General features: G+C 41.8%; 1 protein-coding gene across 6 annotated transcripts in view; it reads left to right on the top strand.

Annotated features, from left to right (window-relative positions):
- The window catches only part of TULP4 (TUB like protein 4), a 174,469-nt gene extending 155,736 nt beyond the window's left edge, over window positions 1–18,733 (top strand). For all 6 annotated transcript variants that reach the window (XM_074580501.1, XM_074580499.1, XM_074580497.1 and 3 more), the window contains 5 exons: window positions 306–450; window positions 1,505–1,598; window positions 3,229–3,372; window positions 7,489–10,100; window positions 11,875–18,733. In XM_074580501.1, the coding sequence (XP_074436602.1) occupies window positions 306–450; window positions 1,505–1,598; window positions 3,229–3,372; window positions 7,489–10,100; window positions 11,875–11,991 (3,112 nt within the window). In that variant the 3' untranslated portion in view covers window positions 11,992–18,733. The remainder of the gene's footprint in view (window positions 1–305; window positions 451–1,504; window positions 1,599–3,228; window positions 3,373–7,488; window positions 10,101–11,874) is intronic.
- The last annotated feature ends 4,192 nt before the right edge of the window (window positions 18,734–22,925 follow it).

Consider the following 22,925-nt stretch of genomic DNA (forward strand, 5'->3'; position numbering starts at 1 on the left):
TAGCTGAAATAGCTCAGCAGTACACCTCTCTATGGACTAGTGGAAGATATATTGTATCTGGTAGAACTGCTGTAAGCTTTGTTAAATGAATTGGAAGACATGCAGTCTCAGTTACTGCTAGAGTGTCAGGCCTTACCTATCTTGAAATCTGAGCTGTAACTCTTCATCCTGTAGACTCTACAGTCTTCATTAGTCACTTAGACAACACCATACTAGTTGTCTTCATTACATCTTTACATTCAAAGACTTAATTTTGTGCATTTTTGCATGCCCATTGATGATTCTAATTATTGCTTTATGTGCAGAATCAATATAGAAGCTCGCAAATCTCCAAAGATGTCACGAGCTGCACAGGAGATATCAAGATCACCAAGGTTACCAATAAGGAAACCTTCTATTGGTTCACCAAGCCTAACTCGAAGAGAGTTTCCTTTAGAAGATATTACTCAGGTATTGTGCACATTGTGACCAGACCTGAGTCCAAATGCATGTCCTTCCAAAGGCAGCAAGTTGTGATACAGAGCTCAATGATCACCAATAAAAATTTTTCATTTAATTACAGCTACTGGATGGAACAACTAGAGAATTGCATCTTGCAGTTCAATATTAAACCTGGCACCGCTAGCTTCTGTCAGTGTGAATCCACATGAGAGGTTTTATTCTAGGTGGTGGTGTTGGCTGTTTGAAAGCATACCTGAAAATGTTTCTTACTCAGTTTCTCAGAGCTGTCCTAATGCCACTGTAGTTCTCTGCTTTGTTAGGAATCTGCAGAGACAAGGAAATGCTTACTTCACAGGGCCACGTGTTCTCTATTTTGTGATTATGTGGAACAGCCTTCATTGGAAGACAGGCAAAGAATTACCATTTTGTGCTCTTTATGGTGTTCATGTCCTGTGGGTAAATGAAACTTAGCAGGCTGTAGAACTGTCTGGATTACGTATTTTATTATACCAACCTGCGTTCTTTTAGTTCTGTTTTGTTTCATTTCAGTTGTTTTCAGACCCATAATTTGATCACCATGGCAGCAGAGGTTTGGGAAGCTGCTTTGGAAGCTCCAGGAAAAATATGTTTATCATTATGAGTAATTAATTTCTGTCTTATTTATTGTTCTATAAAGTGATTCTTAAGCATAGAACCAAAGGACAGGGTGTATTACTTTCTGAAATACAGAATTGCTGCACTTTTGTGCAGGAGAAGCAAGCATCTGAAAAGAGACCTATTCTCGTTAAGCAGCCATCACGTTATTCCGTTCCTCAACAGCTTTAATCAGCCTATGTGGCTGTTGTATACATCATTTCTGGTGGTGTTCAGATACCAAAATGAGACTTCTTAATGACTGGGTATAACAGGTGCTACATAGGCACATTAGGCTGTTTCAATAAAATAAAAACAAAAGAAGCTGAAATTCTATTATCTCTTGCAATAGCTTGATTGCCCTGCAGGTTTTTATTAGAGCTTGATACAGATTTTATTAGGTGAAAATTATCTTGTTTTTCCTTTGCAGCACAACTACCTTGCTCAGGTCACATCTAATATCTGGGGAACCAAATTTAAAATTGTGGGTTTGGCCGCTTTCCTACCAACTAACCTTGGTGCAGGTAAAAGTAAACTCTATTGATTTTTTGCATCTCAAACTCTTTCTAACAAACAACAAACATAGGCCATGTGATTCTTTTTAAGTGATCAAAAGGCTTCTATAACAAAGCACTTATTTTCTGTGGACAATAGGAATTAGATTTTACAAAATTCACTGTAACTAAAAGAGACTAAAATCTATAAATACAATAATGAGATGAACAAGAAAATGTTAAAAGTCTCAGTTGTAATAACAAGACTAATTAACAGTGAAACCCAGACCTTTATTTTTACAGTTTTTTTGAACAAAACGCAAACAAATAAAGACAATTTTTGCAAGACTATAAAAATCATAGGTTTTAAGTCACTATAATAGAATTATTTTTAAAACTCAGATTTTTATAGTAATTTAGCTACTAATTATACCAAAATAATGTTAAAAAAGCTCTTACAGCACCATGCTCAAGATTGTTCAAGTCAGTGCATAGCCTTATCATATGGTTCTTTAGCTGGAGCATCAGTAAATTGATAGCTTTCATTAAAAGTAGCAGTTGTCTAGGTTTTGACCTTTTTCTGGGCAGGCCAATTCTCCCTAGATAGTCCTGTTGAAAGGAAGAAGGCTAAAGAACAGGGTACCACCTAGCAGAACTGAGGTCTGAATTGAAATATTAATGCAAGTATAGGAGTTTTACAAGCTCTTTGGAAAACTTTCTCCTATGTTGCATTGTTAAAGTCAGAACTACATAATGATGCCCTGGATTCTAAATTAGTTAAATAGATATCTTTTGTGGCCACATTGATTACTATCAGACAAGAGATGGAGTCCCAACTACGCGGGAGAGAACCTTCTCTGGCCCAGCCTCCAGGCAAAGGTTGTTCTCTCAGGATGTCGCCCTGGGGACAACCAGTGCTACCACTACAGGGCAGTGGCACCCTCTACTTAATAATGAGTTATGGAAACCCTCGGGTTTGTTCCAGCCACCTTTTTCTTTCAACTGATTTATGACTTTCTGACTTTCGCAATCTTTGTAATGATTGTCAAAAGATGGTGTAAGAATGACCCTACTGGGTCAGGCCAGAGGTCATTCTGATTCTCTCATTATCAGTGACAGATACGTGGGGAAGGATATGTAGAAGAAGTGCGTAGTGAAACTTCCTTCAGATGTTCTCCCAGTCTCCAATGGTTCAGGTCCCAGGGACTTACTGAGCCAGAAGGGGTTTCTTTGTATGTAGTAATCCTCAGCAGATTTCCTTCCTGGGAGCTTTCCAGTTTTCCCCTAAACTCATATAAGTCGGTAACATCCTGTGATGAAAAGTTCCAAAAGTAGAATGGAAAAACTATTTTCCTTCCGTAAAAATAGATGTGAATACAAGATGAAGTAATTCATTATTTCTATACATTATTTAACTACAGAGATGCTGTTTCTATTTAAAGAGAAATAGCCAGAAGTAACAATCTCTTTTATCCTGTTTATGCAGTGTTACATAGTGATTTGGCTAAGAATGGCCCTTACATGCATTTGTTCATTAATACATTAAATAAAAATAGTCATAGCCCTTCTGTCTGCTTTGAATTGATCCTTTCTTAGCTTTAGATGCTCTTTGTGTAACAGATTATTTTTTTTTATATTTCTTGTTATACTCTTTCTCCAGTAATATATAAAACCAGTTTGCTGCATCTGCAGCCCAGGCAGATGACAATATATCTCCCAGAAGTGCGAAAGATTTCAATGGACTACATTAACCTGCCTGTCTTTAATCCAAATGTTTTCAGCGAAGACGAAGATGATTTACCAGGTAAGGAGGAGCTGAAGGTCTGCCATGTTATGGGTTAAATTAGATGGAGGACAAATCACTTGTGTCACTAGCCCTAGTGATTTGTGCACTAAACGCACAAATCAAAACCCCACAGTCTGATGGGGTCCTGTAGAACTGAATTAGAATAAGGCTAATATGTATTACCAACATTGTTTTCTAAAATATGTGGAAAATAAGATGTGTATAGAGCTGCTACATTTCAAGTTCATTGGAAAAGTAATCATCTTCTATTCAGTTCACTAAGAATTCTCCGTAGGCCAAAGCCTCGCATTCTGCACTTTTGTAGGACAGAATTTTAATGTGTTGGAAACCCAAAAGGGCCGTTCTTGTGACCTGATGGCAGCAAGGCACAGCCTGTTGATAGGAGCTTGGGTTGGAGGGCAGGTTCCCATAAAACTCAGACACCCTTTGAGAAGTGGTAAATGCCCATTTGGATTTTTGTCAATACCAGGTCTTACAGAGAGGCTAAAATAGTAAAGTGTCGATAAACAAGGGGCATCAGGAAGAATTTCTCATTTCACTGAGATGTAAGGTAGCAGAAGATTCAAGCAGTGCAGGGAAGGCTTGGGTGCAGGTGATATGAATGTGGCAGGTAAAAGGACTAGAAGCACTCAGAACCTCCTCCAGTCAAAAAAAAAAAATCATCATACCAATAAAATTAACAAATAATAGACAAGAAGATGAATTAATACATTTTCAAAATTTTCACATCAGTGAGGGATTCCCATTGCCAGGTCACAGGTTTTTGGAACTACAGGAGTGGCCGTCATGCCAGTACCTTTTAAGGAGGAAGGAGTGTGAGTACTGCAAAGCAATTAAAGCCCTATGCTAGAATCTATTGAAATAAACAGAAATACTCCCATTATTTCAGAACAAGGTTTTGACTGCTGAAAGCACCAAAGCTTTCATCTGACCCAAGCATCAGAGTAGTCCTCTAGGCTTCTAAAGAAACATTTATGTGCTTAGGATGAAGCCCATTCTTTCACGGTTTGGGGCTTGGCTTGCCTACTTTATATCTGCATTATATTCATCCATAGGATCTGAAGAAAATAATAAGAGACATTGATTATTGTGTATATATTAATGCCTAGATGGCACTCAACATTTTCTGTTATGAAACATGGTCCAAACTGACAGAAAGCAATACAAAAATTAAATAGAAAAAAAAAAGTTAATATAAAGTTTTCGCATCCCTTCCTTAAAATTGGATTAGATCTGCAATATCAGTTCCTTTTATATTATTAAAGGAGCTGAAATGGTACTCAGAATTGCAGGTTGGTGAGTACCACATAATATAGGGAAAATTGTTAGAGAGTTTTGTTACAGCTCTTTAGGCAACTCATAAAAGAATCATACTTCCCTGTCCTCTATAACAGCCTTCCTCTTCTTGTCCACTTTTTTCTTTCTTCTGAAAATTCATTTCTGACTTAACAAATGGAGGCTACTTAAATCTTCAAAAACATTTTGGGGGCTATCCTTTCTTAAAGCCTGCATATGAAGGAAAAAAGTGACGTATACTAATGCAAAAAAATATTGCAGTGTAAATAATGATTACATGATAGATTAAAAAAAAAACATAGCCGAAAGCTGCTCTTGGGCAGTTCACAGTGAGGTACTCTTGGGACAGATGCTTTTTAATGTAGTCGGTAAAGATTTGGCAAGGCAAATGGACAGTGAATTGATTTAACTTGCAAATTATGCAAACAAATCAATTAAAAACCATTGGAGAAATGAAAAAAAACATTGGGTTTAAACACTTTGGGATATTAATCAACACCATGACAAATGAGATTTTGTTTGATAAGGAACTTAATACCCATGACTGGCTTGCTCAAGCCAAGCTAACAACTAAACCTCAAGCTCTGGTGGATAAATTGCTAACCTGCAGGCAACAGGATGAAAGCATGACCAGCCAAACACAGAACCACGCTACCTGAGGGTCTTAAGTTTAGCTGTCGGTCTCCTTCTAAAGGAACGAACAAAACTACCATAAAAATTTGCCAGCATAGCCACAGACCTCTGTACACCTACCACATTCATGACTGATGCTGATAAAAGCCTAATGCTATTGAAAATGTAATTATAGGGCATAGGTAGATTAGAAGAATTTTAATTAGAAATTAGTTAGGAACTGGGCAGCGGCTGGAGGAGTCCTGACTAATGGATCTCATGCCTGATCTGGTCTTTCAAAGAAGAGGTCTCCACAGACCTCTTTGGCATACTTAAATGATCCTGGATATTACTCTAGTCTCTTTTCCTCCCATAAACCTACTGATGCAACTTGCTTATCATTTTCCGTGGGTTTTATACTGGAAAACTAATAAAGAATCTGCAATATTCTTGGGGGTTTAAATATAGTATTTACTGTTTCCTCTCATTGTTATATTTTGTTCCCTCTTATCTTAATTTCTGCACCTGTGCTTAGTTCTAGTTTCCCTGCCATGCTCCGGCTTTTCAGTGGTAGTTCCTGTTGGAATCACTCTCACCACTTTTTGCAAAATGAATTGCAAATAATTGAGCAAGATCCATGTTTTTGCTTAAAATCGTCGGAACTGCTTCTTACCTGACTGTCCTTTGTTCACCACCACCACGTGTGGGAAACTTTTCCTATATACGTTTGCTTCTTTTCACATTTCTGATTGCAGCCTGTCCAGAGATCGATGCTGAAGTTGCCCTGACTATAGTACCCACTTCTTGAATCTTTTTGGCTTCTCACCTATTTCCTCACATCTTCCCCTACATTTCCCAGCTGGCTTCCCATCTATTTCCTCACATCTCTTTCTTACAAATCTTCTTTCAGGAACTTTTATAAATTTTGTGTTTCGTTCCATAATATTCCTCTCTCCTCTCTTTCATCTTCCTTCTTTTTGCGTTACTGGTTGCTTTGTCACCCACTATACTCAAGAGATATATATATATACTTCCCTTTTCCTGATTGTTGTCTGTATTCTCCAGTTTTCCTAAGCTCATTGAGCCTGGGGACATTATACTAGGTATTATACAGTGCCTTCAGTGCAGGTCTTACACTTCCTTTTTCTTTTCCTCCACTTTTTTTTCTTTTTTCTTTGATGACAATAAACATCCAAGGCAAAACTCATAACTGCTGTCAGATCAGGGCAGGCTTGAGGAGCATCATTTCATCTTCCTCCTGAAGCTCTGTTCAGCTTGGCACAGTGACACCTGACTGGCTCTAGAGGGAGTCAGCCTGCACCAGCGGGGACTTTTTGTGCCTCACCATCAGGTAGCAGCAGCCCTAGAGAAAGTCAGGATGGCGCATTAGTGGTCCTAGGACTACGGGCAGAGAAGAGGGGACCAGGACCAGTGGCAACCATAGGTTTCTGAGTGGATTATCCTTTCTATTGCTTGTTGATGTATTTACTATCAAAAAAACCTCCCTGAAAACTAGCGAGTCCCAATTCAGCAAAACTTTTATTGATTTGAGTAGAAATAGTTAAAATAGGATGATGAGTGAGTGGTAATTCAGATTGTGAAAGTCCGTGGGAATCGTAGCGTAGACTGAAAGTGAGCTCTGAACTTTACCTACGAAGCATCCCTCCCAAGAAGTTACTTTAAAATTTATCACCAGCTATTACAAATAGGTATTGTGCAATGGGAATCAGTGGAGACAGGCTGGCTTACTTGTTCAAACCACGGTCTGATCCACTGATTTGGGGATCTGATAGCACTCCATCCAAATGCAGCAGAGTGCTTAAGCAAGTACGTGAAGATAGCAGGTAGTTTAAAAAGTCAAAGGTAAAGTGGAATGACAAAGTACAAAAGACGTGCAGTGTTTTTTCTTCTAATGAGCTTTAAAGAACAATTTCCCCCAGTTTCTGAATTTTATGTAAATGCTGCCATCAAATTTTCCCGTTAAGCCTTTTTTAGCTACCCGCATGTCTTTCTCAAATGCTGAAGAAAACCCCAAAATACATGAAATACCGCTTCAGGAAAATTCCTTATTTTAGTGCCCGTTACCCAACCGCTGCAGTTAGCAAAGGCTTGTGGCCCTTTGGGCCTGGGGCTGGGGTGGCCCAAGGGGCCCCTGGGGCAGAGGGTGCCGGGGCGGCGGGTGACAGTCTGTGTTGTTCATTGCAGTGCCCGGCGCCCCTGGTGCCCCCGCCAGCAGCCCGCCGTGCACCGTCAACATCCCCATCGCCCCCATCCACAGCTCGGCCCAGGCCATGTCGCCCACCCAGAGCATCGGCCTGGTCCAGTCGCTGCTGGCCAATCAGAACGTGCAGCTGGACGTGCTGGCCAATCCGCCGGCAGAACCGGGGGGCGAGGGGGCGGGACCGGCACCCTTCCCGGGGGCTCCAGGCCGGTTCCCCGGCCCTGGGGCCGGGGCGCTGGCCGGAGGGGCGCTGGCCGGGGGGGAGCTGGGCCGCGCCGCCCCCGCACCCCCTGTCCTCGCCCCACCACCCCCTGCGCCCCCCGCCATCGCTCTGGCCGACCTGCGGGACCACAGCGACCGCGAGCACGAGCCCCCGCCCAAGGCCAAGGCCCCACGGCCAGGGCCACAGATGGTGGAAGGAGACGCCGTCGTCTTCGGGGCTGCCCAGGAGCTGCAGCTCAACAAGATGAACCCCCCACCGCCCTACCCTGGCACCATCCCCGCTGCGCCGACCTCTGCCCCGCCACCTCCACCTGGACCCCCGCAGATGCCCCTCGACCTCTGCCTGAAAAAGGGGGAGTTCTCCCTCTACCCGGCGGGGCACTACCAGACGCCTCTGGGGTACGAGCGGATAACGACATTCGACAGCAGCGGGAACGTGGAGGAGGTGTGCCGGCCTCGCACCAGGATGCTCTGTGCCCAGAGCACCTACACCCTGCCGGGGCCCGGCAGCTCCGCCACCTTGCGCATCACCGCCACCGAGAAGAAGATGCAGCAGCCCTGCACCAGCGCCACCCTGAACCGGCTCACGGTCCCCCGTTACTCCATCCCAAGCGGGGACCCGCCGCCCTACCCCGACATTGCCAGCCAGCTGTCCCAAGGCAGAAGTATCGCGCAGAGGCTGGACAGCAGTATCATTCATGCGACTCTGCGGAGGAACAGCAGAGAGGCAGCCCTGAAAATGGCTCAGCTGGTGGACAGTCAGAGAGCCACCTTGCAACTTCCCCCAAAAGCCAAGAGCAGCGTTGTGACGGCGCAGTACCAGCAGAGAGTACCCACCGCCTTGTACACCTGCAGCCAATGCAGCAGCGGTGGCGGTGGCAGCAGCAACGTGAGCACTGGTGGTGTGAGCAACATCAGTAGTGCCAATGCTAGTAGCAGTGCTTCCAGTATTGGTGGCATGAGACCTGATCTGAGCACGGGGAGTGGCTCCCAGCACAGCTCCGTCATCGCTCACTCTGTCAGTACTTCGCCTCTGGCCTCCCAGTCCTCCTACAGCTTGCTGAGCCCGCCTGACAATTCCCGTGACCGAGCAGATTATATCAACTCCGCCTTCACAGAGGATGAGGCCCTTTCTCAGCACTGCCCAGTGGAGAAATCAATACGTGGGCATGTACCCGTGGCCTTGACGGAGGCTGCCCTCAGCGTAAAACGGCCACCACCATACCAGTGGGACCCTATGGTGAGTGAAGAGATATGGGTTCCTCAGGAAAGGACATCTCAGAGCTCAGTGCCCAACCCTCTAAAACCTACTCCTCTCATCATCGGTCAAGCTCAACATCTAGATATGTCTCGAGTGCCGTTTGTTTCCCCTAAGTCTCCAACCAGTCCCACTGCCACTTTCCAGACAAGTTACGGGGTTGGAGTACCTTACCCAGGAAGCTACAGTGCCCCTCCCCTTCAGGGAATGCAGCCCCCCTGCTCCCCCAAAGAAGCTCTGGCCCCAACACAGTTTGCACAGCAGGAACCCACAGTTGTGCTTCAGCCAGGTTATCCATCCAACCTCACCTATTGCCCTTTGCCACCCATGTACCCGGGAAGTAGCGCCTGCTCTAGTTTACAGCTGCCGCCAATCGCCTTGCACCCGTGGAGCTCCTACAGCACCTGCCCACCTGTACCGAACCCCCAGGGCACATTGCCCCCCAAGCCGCTCCTCGTGGTGGAGAAGCCAGTGATGTCTCCCCCACCAGCAGAGCTGCAGGGACACGTGGGCACAGAGGTAATGGTTGAGACAGCAGACACCTTCCAGGAGGTGCTCTCCTTGACGGAAAGCCCTGTTCCTCAAAGGACAGACAAATTCGGCAAGAAGAGCCGGAAGCGCCTGGACAGTCGAGCAGAGGAAGGAAATGTGCAGGCTATCACTGAGGGCAAGGTCAAAAAGGAGGCAAGGACGCTGACTGACTTCAACTCACTGATATCCAGCCCTCGGCTGGGGAGAGAAAAGAAGAAAGTCAAGAGCCAGAAAGACCAGCTGAAGTCCAAGAAGCTAAACAAGACGAATGAGTTTCAGGACAGTTCAGAGAGTGAGCCAGAGCTTTTTATTAGTGGGGACGAACTGATGAACCAGAGCCAGGGCAGCAAAAAGGGTTGGAAAACTAAAAGGAGTTTGAGGACAGCCAGTGAGCTGGATGAATTCAAGTGCCGGAAGGCCAGCGAGAAGGAGGATGGGAGGCTGGGGAGCCAGGGCTTTGTGTACGTGATGGCCAACAAGCAACCGCTGTGGAATGAGGCCACGCAAGTCTACCAGCTGGACTTCGGAGGGCGGGTGACCCAGGAGTCGGCAAAAAACTTCCAGATTGAACTGGAAGGACGACAGGTAGGAGGGGGCAGCAACTGCAGGCTGGGATGGGGGATGGGGGTTGGGAAAGTTGGGCCAGAAATAAGCTCTGCCTCTCATGCAGCTCGTTGCCTCCTGCTTGTGTTAGCTGCTCTGTGAAAAAAAACTTTGCCACATGGTTGATAAAAACCAACCATCAAAGGTATAGATTCAGAATGGAGGGTGAAGTTTAGTTGTAAAGTAAATGTACAAAATATATTTGGTCTTAACTCCAGTCAGACACGGGAATAAGGGCCTCCTTTAGATTCACTGGCTTTCACTGCTGAAGGTAGGTGGGTTTTGTAATAAACACAACAGATCTCCCCAACGGTAGCTGCGTTTGCCATTGGTGGTTGTGGATGGCAGCTAGCTGAGTGAACACTGCTCCCTTCTTGCAATGCTCACAGAGGTTGGCCAGTCAGCAGATAGCTAAGGTAGAGAAGATGGGTGGGCAGTTAGGTTTTCTCCATGCCAAAATTTCCCCTTGTGGGTTACCGGGCCTCTGGGGCTGGTTCTTAATGCTAGAGAAGGGAGGCACTGACCCTTCCTAGAGCAAAGTGCTCCTGCGCCGCTTCTGAACTGCCTGTGGGGAGAGGGATCTGTGGATAGTTCAAAAAATCAAACCATTTAATTTTAGGCTCTCTCATCTTGGCCTGAGTGGGATGTTATTACACCAAACCCAGGCTATTAAGTGGTGTCGGTCAGCAGGAGACTCAGGAGACGTGTATTTATTTCCTTGTCCAGCTGTCCCATCTCTGTAAGTCACTTTGATTTATTAAAGACATCAAGGCTCTCAACTCCCTGATTTAACTTGGGAGTTAGACGTCTTAATTATCCAATATGCGTGACCAGTGATAGTCTCTTGGTTTTGTTTGTCTGTAACAACAGCTCGTTAAAAAGGCAGCGATCAGAGCCATTTATATCTTTCTTCTTCAGTTAAATGGCTATGGATATGTGTCCATGGACAGCTGAGCAAAATCACCTGGCCACAGGTTTTGTTGGTGGGGGAACAAAGCCTGACTAGGCTTGCGCAAACAGCCTCCATTCTAGCTCAAGGAACTTCACCATAGAGCAAATAGGATCTGGGCTTCTGATGAAGCAAATGAAAAAGCAGTAATAATAGGCCAAACTTCAGATATTCCCTGCAGAAGAACAATGAACAACCTGACTAGCCTTGCTTTACATTTCAAACAGCTCCCACTGCCCCTTTGCTAATTCGTTCTCAGTGTCATTATGTGCTAGTGAGCTTTATGCAAAGGAAAACAGAACTGCTAAGAACATGCAGCTTACTGGCTCTAAAGTGCTAGATTCAGGGAGTTGGTTATTCCCCTTCCCTGAAAGCTCCTTTCTTTGAAAACAACAAAATCTGTTTTCCTAAGGGTCTGATGATAGGGCCTCTGCAAGGAAGAAAATGGTGTTTTACTGCAGGAAGCATAGCGCTGGTGTAACCCGCATCTGCTGAAGTAGTTGGTGACAGTCTACTTACACCAATGCTGTATACGGTCTAGCAAGTTTTAAAGCTCAATTTACTCGATCGAGTCAAATATTGCAGTCAAATACTCTATACAGACAAATAGTACAGTTCTCTTACTCTTCTTTGGCATCATACCTCATTCTGTGAGTAGCCCCATTCATATTAGCTCAGAAGGTGGGGTGTTCATACAAAGAAGCAAAAACATTTCGCTTTTATTCTTCTCTGGTTCCTTTTCTGTGGTTCACTTTTTTTGACCTTGTTCTCTTTTTCCTTCCCTTGTCCTCTTCCCCTGCTTCCCAGGTGATGCAGTTTGGAAGGATTGATGGCAATGCTTACATTTTGGACTTTCAGTATCCATTTTCTGCAGTGCAAGCCTTTGCTGTTGCTCTGGCTAACGTGACTCAACGCCTCAAATGAACATGCAGAGACTGGAGAGAGGAAAATGTTAACCTTCTCGTAAAGTCCAAACCGGAAAATGTCAGGGCAGCCTGCTTTAGGTGTGCCGAGGTGCCTGGGAGCGAAGAAGGCAGTAAAACTGGAATAGTCTCTTGGTGCCCAACAGAAGGGCATTAACTCTAATCAGTCATGGGGTGGAGGGTGGGGGGGGCTGTTTTCTGTTTTGTTTGTTTGTTCGTTTGTTTGTTTTCAGGTGTTTTTCTTTTTTTCTTCTTAAGCTTTGTGCTGGGTCTCAGAAAGAGCAAAGGGTTGAGAGCCATTCAGTGTTACATGGAGAAGTGTGGCTTTTGGCTTGTTGTGGTGGTTCTGCCGTGTTTGCTGCAGTAGCTGATGTAAGCCCGTAGGGGGATTAAAAAAGACTGCTCTTTTTGATAGACTGCCTTATATCATGCTGTTCTTTTTAAAACAGGGAACATAACTTTTTTTCTGGTCCAGTTTGTACTACTACTACTACTTACTACCACAACAACATCAGTGATAGCAGCAAAAAAAGAAAAAAAAAGAAGCTATAATACTTGAAGACACGTGTTTCTTCTCTGATCTCTGATAATAACTGAGCACCACAAGTTCCAAGGAGGCTTATGTAGGTCAATGTTTAATTTATAAATAATGATGTATTATTCAAAAGAGAAACAAAATTGTTACCAATGGGTGATCTTAAAACCCACTGTATCAAACAATTTGATGTCTGCTTGTTTTGTGTGCTGTTATTGGGGATAAACATCTTTCAGTAGGCGACAGAAGATAGAGGAGGAAATAATTACAAGCATTGCTTCTTTTGTTATTGGGGATAAACATCTTTCGGTAGGTGACAGATAATAAGGAAGGAAATAATTATGAGCATTGCTTCTTTGCTCGTCTTGATCAGCAGTATTCTCCAATTTGGCCTGTAGTTGGGAGAGGTACAGTGTGACCAGATGTACCTCTGAGGCCACGCCTGTACATGCTCCTCATTTAAATGTCTTTACACTTTATAAACAAAGTATTTCAAGCAAATGAGAAGGCCCAGTGTATTCAGTCTTAGCAATCAGTATGAATCAAGTTCTACAACAATCTATCAGTGCTTGAATTAGGAAGGAGACAGAAGATAGCAAGTCATTACAGGAAGCAATTTCATCAGGAAAGCAATTTCATTACAGGAAACAACATCATGGCTGTCTGGAGAACAAATGATTTGAAAGAGGAAGGAAAAATTGGACAGAATCCTCCCTTTATCACCTTCCTACTTGAGTAGTCTTTGTGACTGTGGGTTGAGAATATCATGCTCCAGCGAAGAGCGAGAAGCCAAAGTTTACATGGAGTGTTACAGAGGAAGGCTTAATAACTGTAGCATGACTGCAGCTCTTTCTGGTGGATATGCAGACCTGTTGAGCATTTCAGAAGGGTTGCTCGCACAGAAGAATTTCTGTGTGGTCCGTGTGATGTGCACATATTTATTTGCTTTTTCTCTTTCTCCTTGCCTGCATTTTGCTACAGAATATGTTTTGATATGGAAGTAGTTTCCATAGTAATACACAAACCCCACAAGTATTCATGTAATAGTAACTCTTTTGAAGTGAAAGGCACACTGAGAAAGTTATGTTGGTTGAGGTGTTGATGGCTGCTTTGTCTTTGTCTTTCATCCACAGTTTAACTTCTTACTTGAAAAACTCCATGTAACTTAAGGTGAATAGATGTGATTTTCTCTTTTTGCTTTTCTTATGTCCTAATGATAGGGCAGATGTGTGTTGCATTTGATTTATTCTAGAGGAACATATCACATAAGATAAGAACTTGCTGTAGTAGAAGTTACCAACACGCAGTGAGCTTATAACTTATGCTCCGCTGAGGCTGCTAGAGCTGTACAGCACAGAGGGAGAGTGTAATGCCAGTCAGAGGGGAATTTCAGAGTTGCCAAGGGAGATGACGAGGCAGATCATCCACAGGTAATGTCCCTCAGGATAAGTCCAGGAAAAACCACCTGCAAGATGTTTTCCTTGGAGGGAGGAAGCAGAGGCAGGAAGGAAGGAGCGGGGAAGTAGATGGTACCATGCCTGTATTATCCCAAAGGTCAGCAGCTTCTGCTTGCATGTGGGAGTGGTCAAACACAACATTCCCCTTGGCGTTGAGCAGATCGTTGTTTGCTTTGATTAATTTTGTTGAATTTCCATCAGTTATCTGGGCCCATTGGTATTCTTTCTCACGTGCGTGATTTATTCATCAGTTGAGTGCCTGTATGTATAATGTGTGTGGAACGGAGGAACCAAAACGGATTTGGTTCTGATCCCTTTAAAAACAATGAAAGTGTTTCCCTTGGATTTTTGTGGAGGAAGTGCTATTAAGCCCTTTGTCTATATTGAGCTATATGCTATAAAGACAGTAGGTTGAATTCTCAGTCTGTGATTCCAATACACAAGGAGGAAAGTTGGCTGATGAGTGTCCCCCCCTGCCCTAAGGTCTGTGCTAACCAGTCATACCTTAATTAGAGTACAAGAGGCACACACTGAATGCTGTAAGAAAAGAAACAGACCATGGCTGGCTGGCTTGCTTGCTTGCTGAGGGAAGGGCCACTCAGTCACATGTTAGAAATCTTCATCTGGAAGGAACATCACCTGTAGTTTTAAGCCAAAATTCTTATTACGTGAAAACAACATGATTTTTTTGTTTTTGCTGAACAAAATCTAATCTAATAGAAGGACTTCTGTGTGCAATTTCTTTAACCTTCCAAGAAATGGTATTCCTCTCCACTTGGTTCATTGCCAATTTTTTCCAATTATCAGTAGTTTTATGCTAATGGAGAACCAAGAAATGAAACCCAATACAACAAGTAGCAGAGTTAGTAACTTGGTTTCTTTTGCCCAGGTCATGATTGCATCCTTCTGATGGCACTTACAAAGAGTCTTGGCATAGGAGAGACCTGGTTTCTGCCACAGCAAAGCATAAGGAAAAATTATCATAAATTAGGAAAATAAATGCAATTTCCAAAATCCTTGCCATTTACTTGTCAGAAAATGCTATAGGATATGATAATCTTTTATCTTTTTGAAAATAATTTAAGAGTCCCTTTAATTGAGGATTTTAATGGCATAGAGAATACCCAGTATTAGAGAGGGAAAATATTCTCAAATATATAGGATTTTAATGAAAGGAATGGGAATTATGTAAATATCTGAGTGTGCAACTGGATCTTAAATTATACAAAGAACAAGTGAAAGTGACAGTTTTTCTATTGTTCATTGAGATACAACATAGGAAAAAAATTGAAAAGCCCTTTCCTGAAATAATCACTTAAATCCTGAAGATTGCTAATGCATTCAGTCGAAAGACAGATGTTACATTTTATATTTCATTAATAAAACCCAGGTTTTCTGTGGATAACTAAGTTCTTCTAGGAAGAATGTAGCAAAGTGTTCAGAAATACCTAGTTCTTTTATACATACAGTAATTTGCAGTAGTTATGTATGTTTTTTCCAAAGCTTTTTTTTAGTTGTGCAATAATTGTGACTGTCTAGGGGTTTTATGTTTGGGTTTTTTTGTCAGGGTTTTTTGCTGGGTTTGGGTTTTTATTTTGTTGTTTTGGGGTTTTTTTGAGGGAATTTTGAGTGGTTTTTTTTTTAAGATAATTTAATGCAGATTTCCTGTTAATGTCCAAAAGACAAATTATTTATCTTGCATTATGTAATATGTGATCTAGGGGTTATTTTATTACTATGTATCAGTGAGTTATACACACTTTCTTATTTATATTTAAAGAGCATCTTTGTAAGTAATTGTTTGCTAGCAGTATGTTTTACTGCAAGAAGTTAAAAATGCGTATAGGAAGACCTGTTTTTGCTGGATAGTATGCAAAATTTCATAATGCAGGCAGGCAAAAATATTTTTTTGGCAGCTGAAGGCAGTGAGTTTGCTATGGAGGACTATGTAGACTACAAAGAGTGTAGATGACTTCTTTGGGACCTGCAGAAATCTGTGCTTCTCCACTGTTTTCCTCCTGTGTTTCTAACCATATATTTCAGTTGGGAATGGTTTTAAAAATACAAGGCTTGATTTGCTTTCCATCTTCTTAGTACAGTGCTTTTTCTTGAGATATAAAATAAGGTGGGTTATGTGATAAAAGAGGGTGTAATGATACAGGTTTGTTTTGGAAGACGTTCACTGCATAGTTTAAATAGGGTTTGGCAATGGCATAATTCAATGCTATGCAGAGATACAAGCAAACTAGCTTGGAGTAAGCTCGCTGAGGCACGAGAAATAGTGCAACAGTAGATGCATTTTCCTCTGCTCAGACTAATAACACTCCTTTTTCAGCTGGACTCAGCTGATTCCAACCCAGCCATAGTGCTTCTGATATCTGGGCTAGCGCTGCACAGAGCTGATGGAGCTGAGCCCTGATGCTGCCTGCAGCAGCTTTGCCTCTTCAAGACGCACCATCGGAGACCTGGTGGAGCAGGTGTTCCTCCATTCCTCCTTCTAGACCTACTCCAAGAGCAGTGTGCACCTGCCACGGGGTTTAGGCTGCAGCAGCTTTGGGCAGAGAAAGCGCTGGTGCCAGCCGGTGGCCGTGGTGGCCATTTGAAGTCAGAATCTGCTCCACTGGAGTTGCAAAGGGATGCAACAGAGAACCCGATTCTTTTGAAAAAACAGGGCTGATATCCTCGAAATATAGCTTCTAACAGAGTCTAAAAATCGATGCTCAAAGTCTGGTATGAATTGCACCATGCATGGAGTGGCAAATTTTAGCTTGAAACAGCGGTAATATCGTGTTTCTGCAACACACTAAGAAACTATGAGACGAAAGGGGTGAAAGAGGAAATAAAGGAATTACCACGTTAATAATTTTGTACTCAGTTCCAAAGGTAGCAGTAACATCTGCTATGGGCTGCCTGAATATTGGATGTGTGACAGTAAATCTGTTACACAAGTTCATCTCAGTTAGATAAACTTTCTGTCATGCAACCACAAATAAAACAGTTCCACATTTCTCTCTCCAGTTTTGTTCCATTGTTTTTATGAAGATGCATGAAGGTGTACAGGTGTCAGGCAAAGATATCTGACTTTGCTGAAGCCTTGAGCCTAGACTTTCTGTAGGTCCAGGCTTTCCTTGATGTGTCTTTTTAGTGTCCTCTCAGAAATTCTGAACAGATTTCAGAGCTTGCCTGATCGTTGCCTCAGACAATTTCTGTGCATTTGCTTTTTGCAGCCTGATGTGTGTGATCCTGTGTTATCTTGGTGCCCTGTTATCTGTCAGAAACGGTTTAAATCCTCATATGAATAGAGCAACACGTGCAAAAACTGATTTGATTGAGAGAAAGGGGAGAGAAGACAGAGTAAGTTTTCACTAGCTTTTAAGAATGTGTTTCCCAGAGCAACAGTTTGGAAATTGCACATTTCTGCAGGGCCCAAACCACTCTAGACCAGTAAATCTCACTTGGAGATTAGTAACAGCTGAGTCACTTGTGTGGTATGTTGACAGAGGGCCAACTTCTAGCCTCACTACACGTTTACGCCAAGATACATAAGAGAGTAGGATCCAACCCAAAATGTACTTTCCAATTACTGTGTGATTATAAAGTAAGAATGACTTATATGACCCATATCTCCACTTAAGAAAATTATAAAGCATTAGCCAACAACTATGCTGACAGTTCCTTATAACTCCCCTGAAGAATACTGGAAGTAAAGTCCTGGCCATATAGTAGTCATTCAGATTTTTGGCTTTTATTCCCATTTCTAGGATTCCATCATGGGAGAGCAAGCTGTTTGTGTTATTTAGGGATTGACATAATGGTATTCCCAGTATAAGAGAGCAAATGTTATCATGCTGCTGACAAAAATGGAAAAATTCTGGAAGATGTATTTTTTCATTTTCAAGTCCCTTCACCTTCAAGGCAAGCACAATCCTGCATCAGCAAATAGCAATTTAGAGTCCTGCTATGCTCAGGAGGAGTCAGCAGGTAGGCACCACAAGTCCTCTTTGCAGGATTGGAATTTAGATGCATCATTCTTCAAGGAATAAGATTAATTACTACTTGTGAGCAATGGTCTATGTGAATTATTTTATCTTTGTATTTAATTAATTTTCTTCTAAAAAAAATACTGCAGAGAAGTTTTCAGATTAAAAGACAGCTTTGCGTGTTGCCTGATATCTCTGAAGATGTATCAAGAGATAAGTTATTTGGGCAGTTTGATTGTTGCTACAGTAGAAAATTAGATTTTTAAGACAAAAGCAATTAACCAAATAAAAGAATGAAATAGGATGCAGTGAAGCAATTCTTGCTAAGAAAATTAAAAACTTCACCCTTCAACTTTTGATTTTGCAAATGGATCTATAATGAGAAATTTGTGCTTCAAGGCAAATTGATTGTTGTCCAGCATTATGCAAGTGTGCGGGTTTGCTGACCCAGAGCTGACTGCAGGATTAAAACAACACGATTTTGTGAGATTTAAAATTAAATAAATGAAAACACTGAATACTTACCTATCCAGAGCATTCCATGAAAAAATTAGATGGTATGATGTTAAAGCCTGCCAGTTTATTCTTAATCCTGGCCCTCCAATTTACATTATTACCAATTTAAAAATATGATCTGTTTCAGCAATTCTGAATCCTGACAAATGTTGTCTATTTGTGGAATGTTTCTCTTACTGGCCAAGTAGATGGTTTAAGATACGGATTAAGATTAAAGTAATAATAAAAGAGAAATATTTTTGAACATTGTGCAGACACCTGAGTTTCAAGTAGTTCATTGGAATAGTGCTCGGCTTGTAATTCCTACCTGTATTGTTTCAAGTTATTTGTTCAGAACTTTCCTAATTTTTCCCTTTGTTTGTTTTGTTTGCTTGACACACGTTTTGCCTTTGGTTTCCTTTCATTTCACTATTTCTGCATTCTCTGCTTCTTTTTCTTTTTCTGTGTTGTGCGTTTGGGGAAGGGTATGTCTGTTTAAGATCTCGTTGTTTATTGTAGATAAAATATATGGTGTTGTGGAATAGCATGGGGATGCATTTGATTGAAAAGGCACTGTAGTGTTTCCTGAAAAAGAAGGGGAGTTGCATTTGTTTATAAATGCATTATTTTGGTACTATAACTTTGAACATGATTTTGGATTTTTTTTCTTTTTTTTTTTTTTTTAATTTAATGAGCATATAGTCATGCAGGTGCATGCGTTCTTAAGCTAGCAAGCCCAGCATGTTTTTCTTAATGCTTTTGAAAATCTGGTACACAATTTGTGTACTTTTACATACCTATACTATTTTTAAAATATATTTTTTGGAATCTCAAGTTTTCTTCTTTTTTCTCTCCTCAGTATACCGTGGTATACCTGGTTTCCATTGTACTTAAAAACTACCCTGACCTGCCTCTCCTTTTATGTATCTTGTGTAATAGGTTTTGCAGGAGGTGCCTAGAAAGCGTTGTTGGTTTCCCTATAAAAATGTGGTTTGTCCAAATTCTTTACTGTCTACATGATTGAGAGATGGACTGATTGCCCTATTTTTCCTTGATGATTTGGAGTTGTAAGAGTTGTCCAGCTGTTGCTTAATAAAATTTTGCAGACTAGAAAATTCCTGACTTGTTTTTGTTGTATTCTGCGTTTTGTCAAGCACCTTTAATACTTTTAAAGCAGATGACAAATCTGGGCTGGAATGACCTGAATAATAAATGACCAGATGCCCTTACGCTTTCTCTTTTCATTAGCTGTTTCCGCAAGTTCCACTGAACCTGATGTGTGTACCAGCGCAGCATACTTTGTGTCATTCATATGGGAGGACAGATGGCAAAGGTTTTGTGGTAATAATGTGCCTATCTGCCTGGATATCAGCTGATTCTTGTGCTACTTCTCCTCTGCTTATTTTCCTTTTTAAGGAGATTACCTCTGGGGTTTGTGGTATTTCTCATTTTGTCATTGATTTACTGGAAATTTTAACATTACCACGAGGGATTCCTCTGTACTGTCATAACAGAATAAAATGCCATGATGGCTAGTGTTCATTCTCTGGTTTTCACCTAATATAAGCATTCTGGGGGCTGTGGAAATAAAAAAGGTAGTAAAGTAGCTTACCCGCATAATAAACATCCTAGTTAACGGCATAAATGTGAGAATCCTGTCACGGATCCTTGTGATGGACCCAGGTTACCAGTAGAGTTTTGCAGGGGTCTGTGCCAGATCCTCACCTGTTTGCCATATTCATGGGTGGCCTTGCGAAGAGTTTGAACGCTGAGCTGCAAAGTTTACTGATGATATGAAGTTATTCAAAATAGTAGAGGCAATGGCCCATCGTCAAGAATCTCAGAAAATCTTTATGAAACTTGACGATGAAATGACAGGTGACACTCAGGTAAATGTAAAGTGATACACGTGGGGAAACAACAGTTCTAACTTCGCTTTTGCAGTAATGGCCTCTGTAGTGACCTTTACTACTCAGAAGAGACCTCTGAGAGTTTGATAGATTGCTCTCTGAAAACATCAGGTTAGTGCTCAGCAGCAGGCAAAAGAAGAAAATAAGATATTGATAATGTTTGGGAAAAGAATTGACAGAAAAGCAGAAAATACAGGGTCACTGTATAAAACTGTTGGTCACTACACTTGGCATACTGTGCAGTACCAGTCCCCTTGTCTTGGAAAAGGTAGATTAGATCTAGAGAAGATACACAGCAGGGTGAAAAGAATAATCAAAGAAATAAATCAACTTCTACATGAGGAGTAACTGCAAAGCATAGGAGTCTTCAGCCTGGAAAAGAGATAGCTTAAAGGGATCGCTAGAGAGCCATCAAAACAGGTGTAATGTGGAAAGGTGGGTAGGGATTTTCTGTAGATTGTCTCTTACTGCAGAAAACCTAGGAGCTGTAAAATTAAAATAAAGTGAAATAATAGTGGGGCAGGATATTAAACAAAAGGAGGTGGTTCTTCAAGGAGGTGAGCAGCAGACCACTTTGCCAAATGATGATGTGATGCAAGAAGCTTACAAGAATTCAAGCAAGACTGGAAAAGTGCATTGTGACTCTAAAGAAACTGCAACAGGGGCAGAAAGTTCCCTGAGCTGAAAATAGTCAGAGGCTGGGAGAATATTAGGGGAAATACCGTATGAATTTACTCTGTTCTTGCTCTTCCTGAGGAATCTGCAAATGGTTCTTGTAGGAGACAAAACACTGGGCTTAAATGGATTCTCACTGTGAACTAGTGTCACCATTCATACACCAGCATTTCTGAAACAACCTTAAGGCTGGAGTGTCAGCCTCTGGCAATGAGGAGAAGGGGGAGGATTCCCAACCTGGTGTCTGAATGCGTTGCACTGCAACTGCGTAAAGTCCTCTTCCAGCATCAGCACTGCTTGGGAATGAGTGCTGGGGGTCTGCCAACACTTGTCAAATCTCCCTTGGCTCTAGATGAGTTTACAGGTGAAATTCAAATTCTACTAAAATGCAGAAATTATGAAATTAGTTGTTAAGTTTGGAGACAGGGAAATGGAACGGCAATACAGCTTCTGTTGTGGCACTCTGCTTTGGCCTTGTGCTTTTTTTTGCTTTTTCCTTTGGCTAGTTTTGGTGTTTCATTGGCCAGGTGATCTAAGTTGATTCATGTAGTTTCCTTTTAGATCAAGGTTCCAGCAGTTTTCAGGTTTTTCCTTCTTTGTGTAGGATATTGACGTAAGATATAGACATCTTCTGCTTCCCTGCCCTTTTTTAGTATTAATTTGGGCGTTTCAGCCATCTGCAGCACTGGTAATTGATTCAATCATGGTAACAATCTGTATCTCCATTGCTCACAGAACTGAGCTAATGCAGTTTGGTTTGTTGTTCTGGAAGATTGTTTTTGGAAGGCCCCTCTCTCCTGGGTGCAACTAGCTAAATTTAACACATGTAGTGACTTGTAGTTTGTAAATAAACTTTCTGTACATGTCAGTACATAAATGAGACTAAATAAGAACACTGGAGCTGTAACTAGCTCTTGAGAGAGAGGAGGCATGAAGGAAGCAAACAGATTTGGAAAGGTGGCTTGTTTGGGAGAGATGGCTACTGAGACATGCCTGCCTGGAAATGGCAGATGATGCAAACGCGAAATTTATCAATTAACAGGGCCTGCAGTAAACAGATAAAAACGTGAGCCTTTAGGAAAGTATCCTAGAAAGATTCCCATGATCATTTTCTAGCCTCATAGAGGGATTAATAGCATTTACTTGTTCTTTTTCATACATGATTGCGGTGGTTGTTGATCATAGTGCTATCTTCTTTTTATGATTTAGATGAATACAAAGGCTGTTTGTCCACAGTGCCCTGTATTTATGCTGTCTGGTTTAGAGGTCAGAAGGACAAGTACAGATATGTGCAGTGAGGGAACAATATTTAAGCAAGGTCTTTTTAAAAAGAAACTGGGAATATAGCGGCTATACATATAGTTAAGCTTGTATATATGATTTAATAACTACTGGATAGATCTTGAGCTTTTTGACCAAGACAGGTTATTGTTGTTGGTGTTCTCTGGTCAATGGCATATTCCATTTTTTATTGGCTACTACCAAAATAGCTATCAATAATAAAATAGCAATCTTTACTTACTGATCATTTTTTCAACCGCAGCCCAACTTTCATTATGCAATCTTAATGGGATACACTCAGGAGCTAAGTAATTACCTAGTAGTGAGGGAGTCGTACAAGATTAGGAAAAAAACACTGTAGCACTTCATACCAATCGAGATTCGTGTCAGACCTTTCATTTCGCTCCTCATTCATTATAGCTGTGTATTGCATATTCTCATTTTCTGTTCTGTTTAAAACAGATGCATTTCAAATCTTTTTTCATTTGATCAAAGAGAAACCCGTTCATCTGGGGGAATGTTTTGCTTTGTTGCATCTCCTGATATTTTTATACTTTGCAACTGTTCTGCGTTTTCTTCCATTTCTCACTTCCCTGTGGATA

This window comes from Larus michahellis, chromosome 3 (genome assembly GCF_964199755.1).
Source record: "Larus michahellis chromosome 3, bLarMic1.1, whole genome shotgun sequence".
NCBI lineage: Eukaryota > Metazoa > Chordata > Aves > Charadriiformes > Laridae > Larus > Larus michahellis.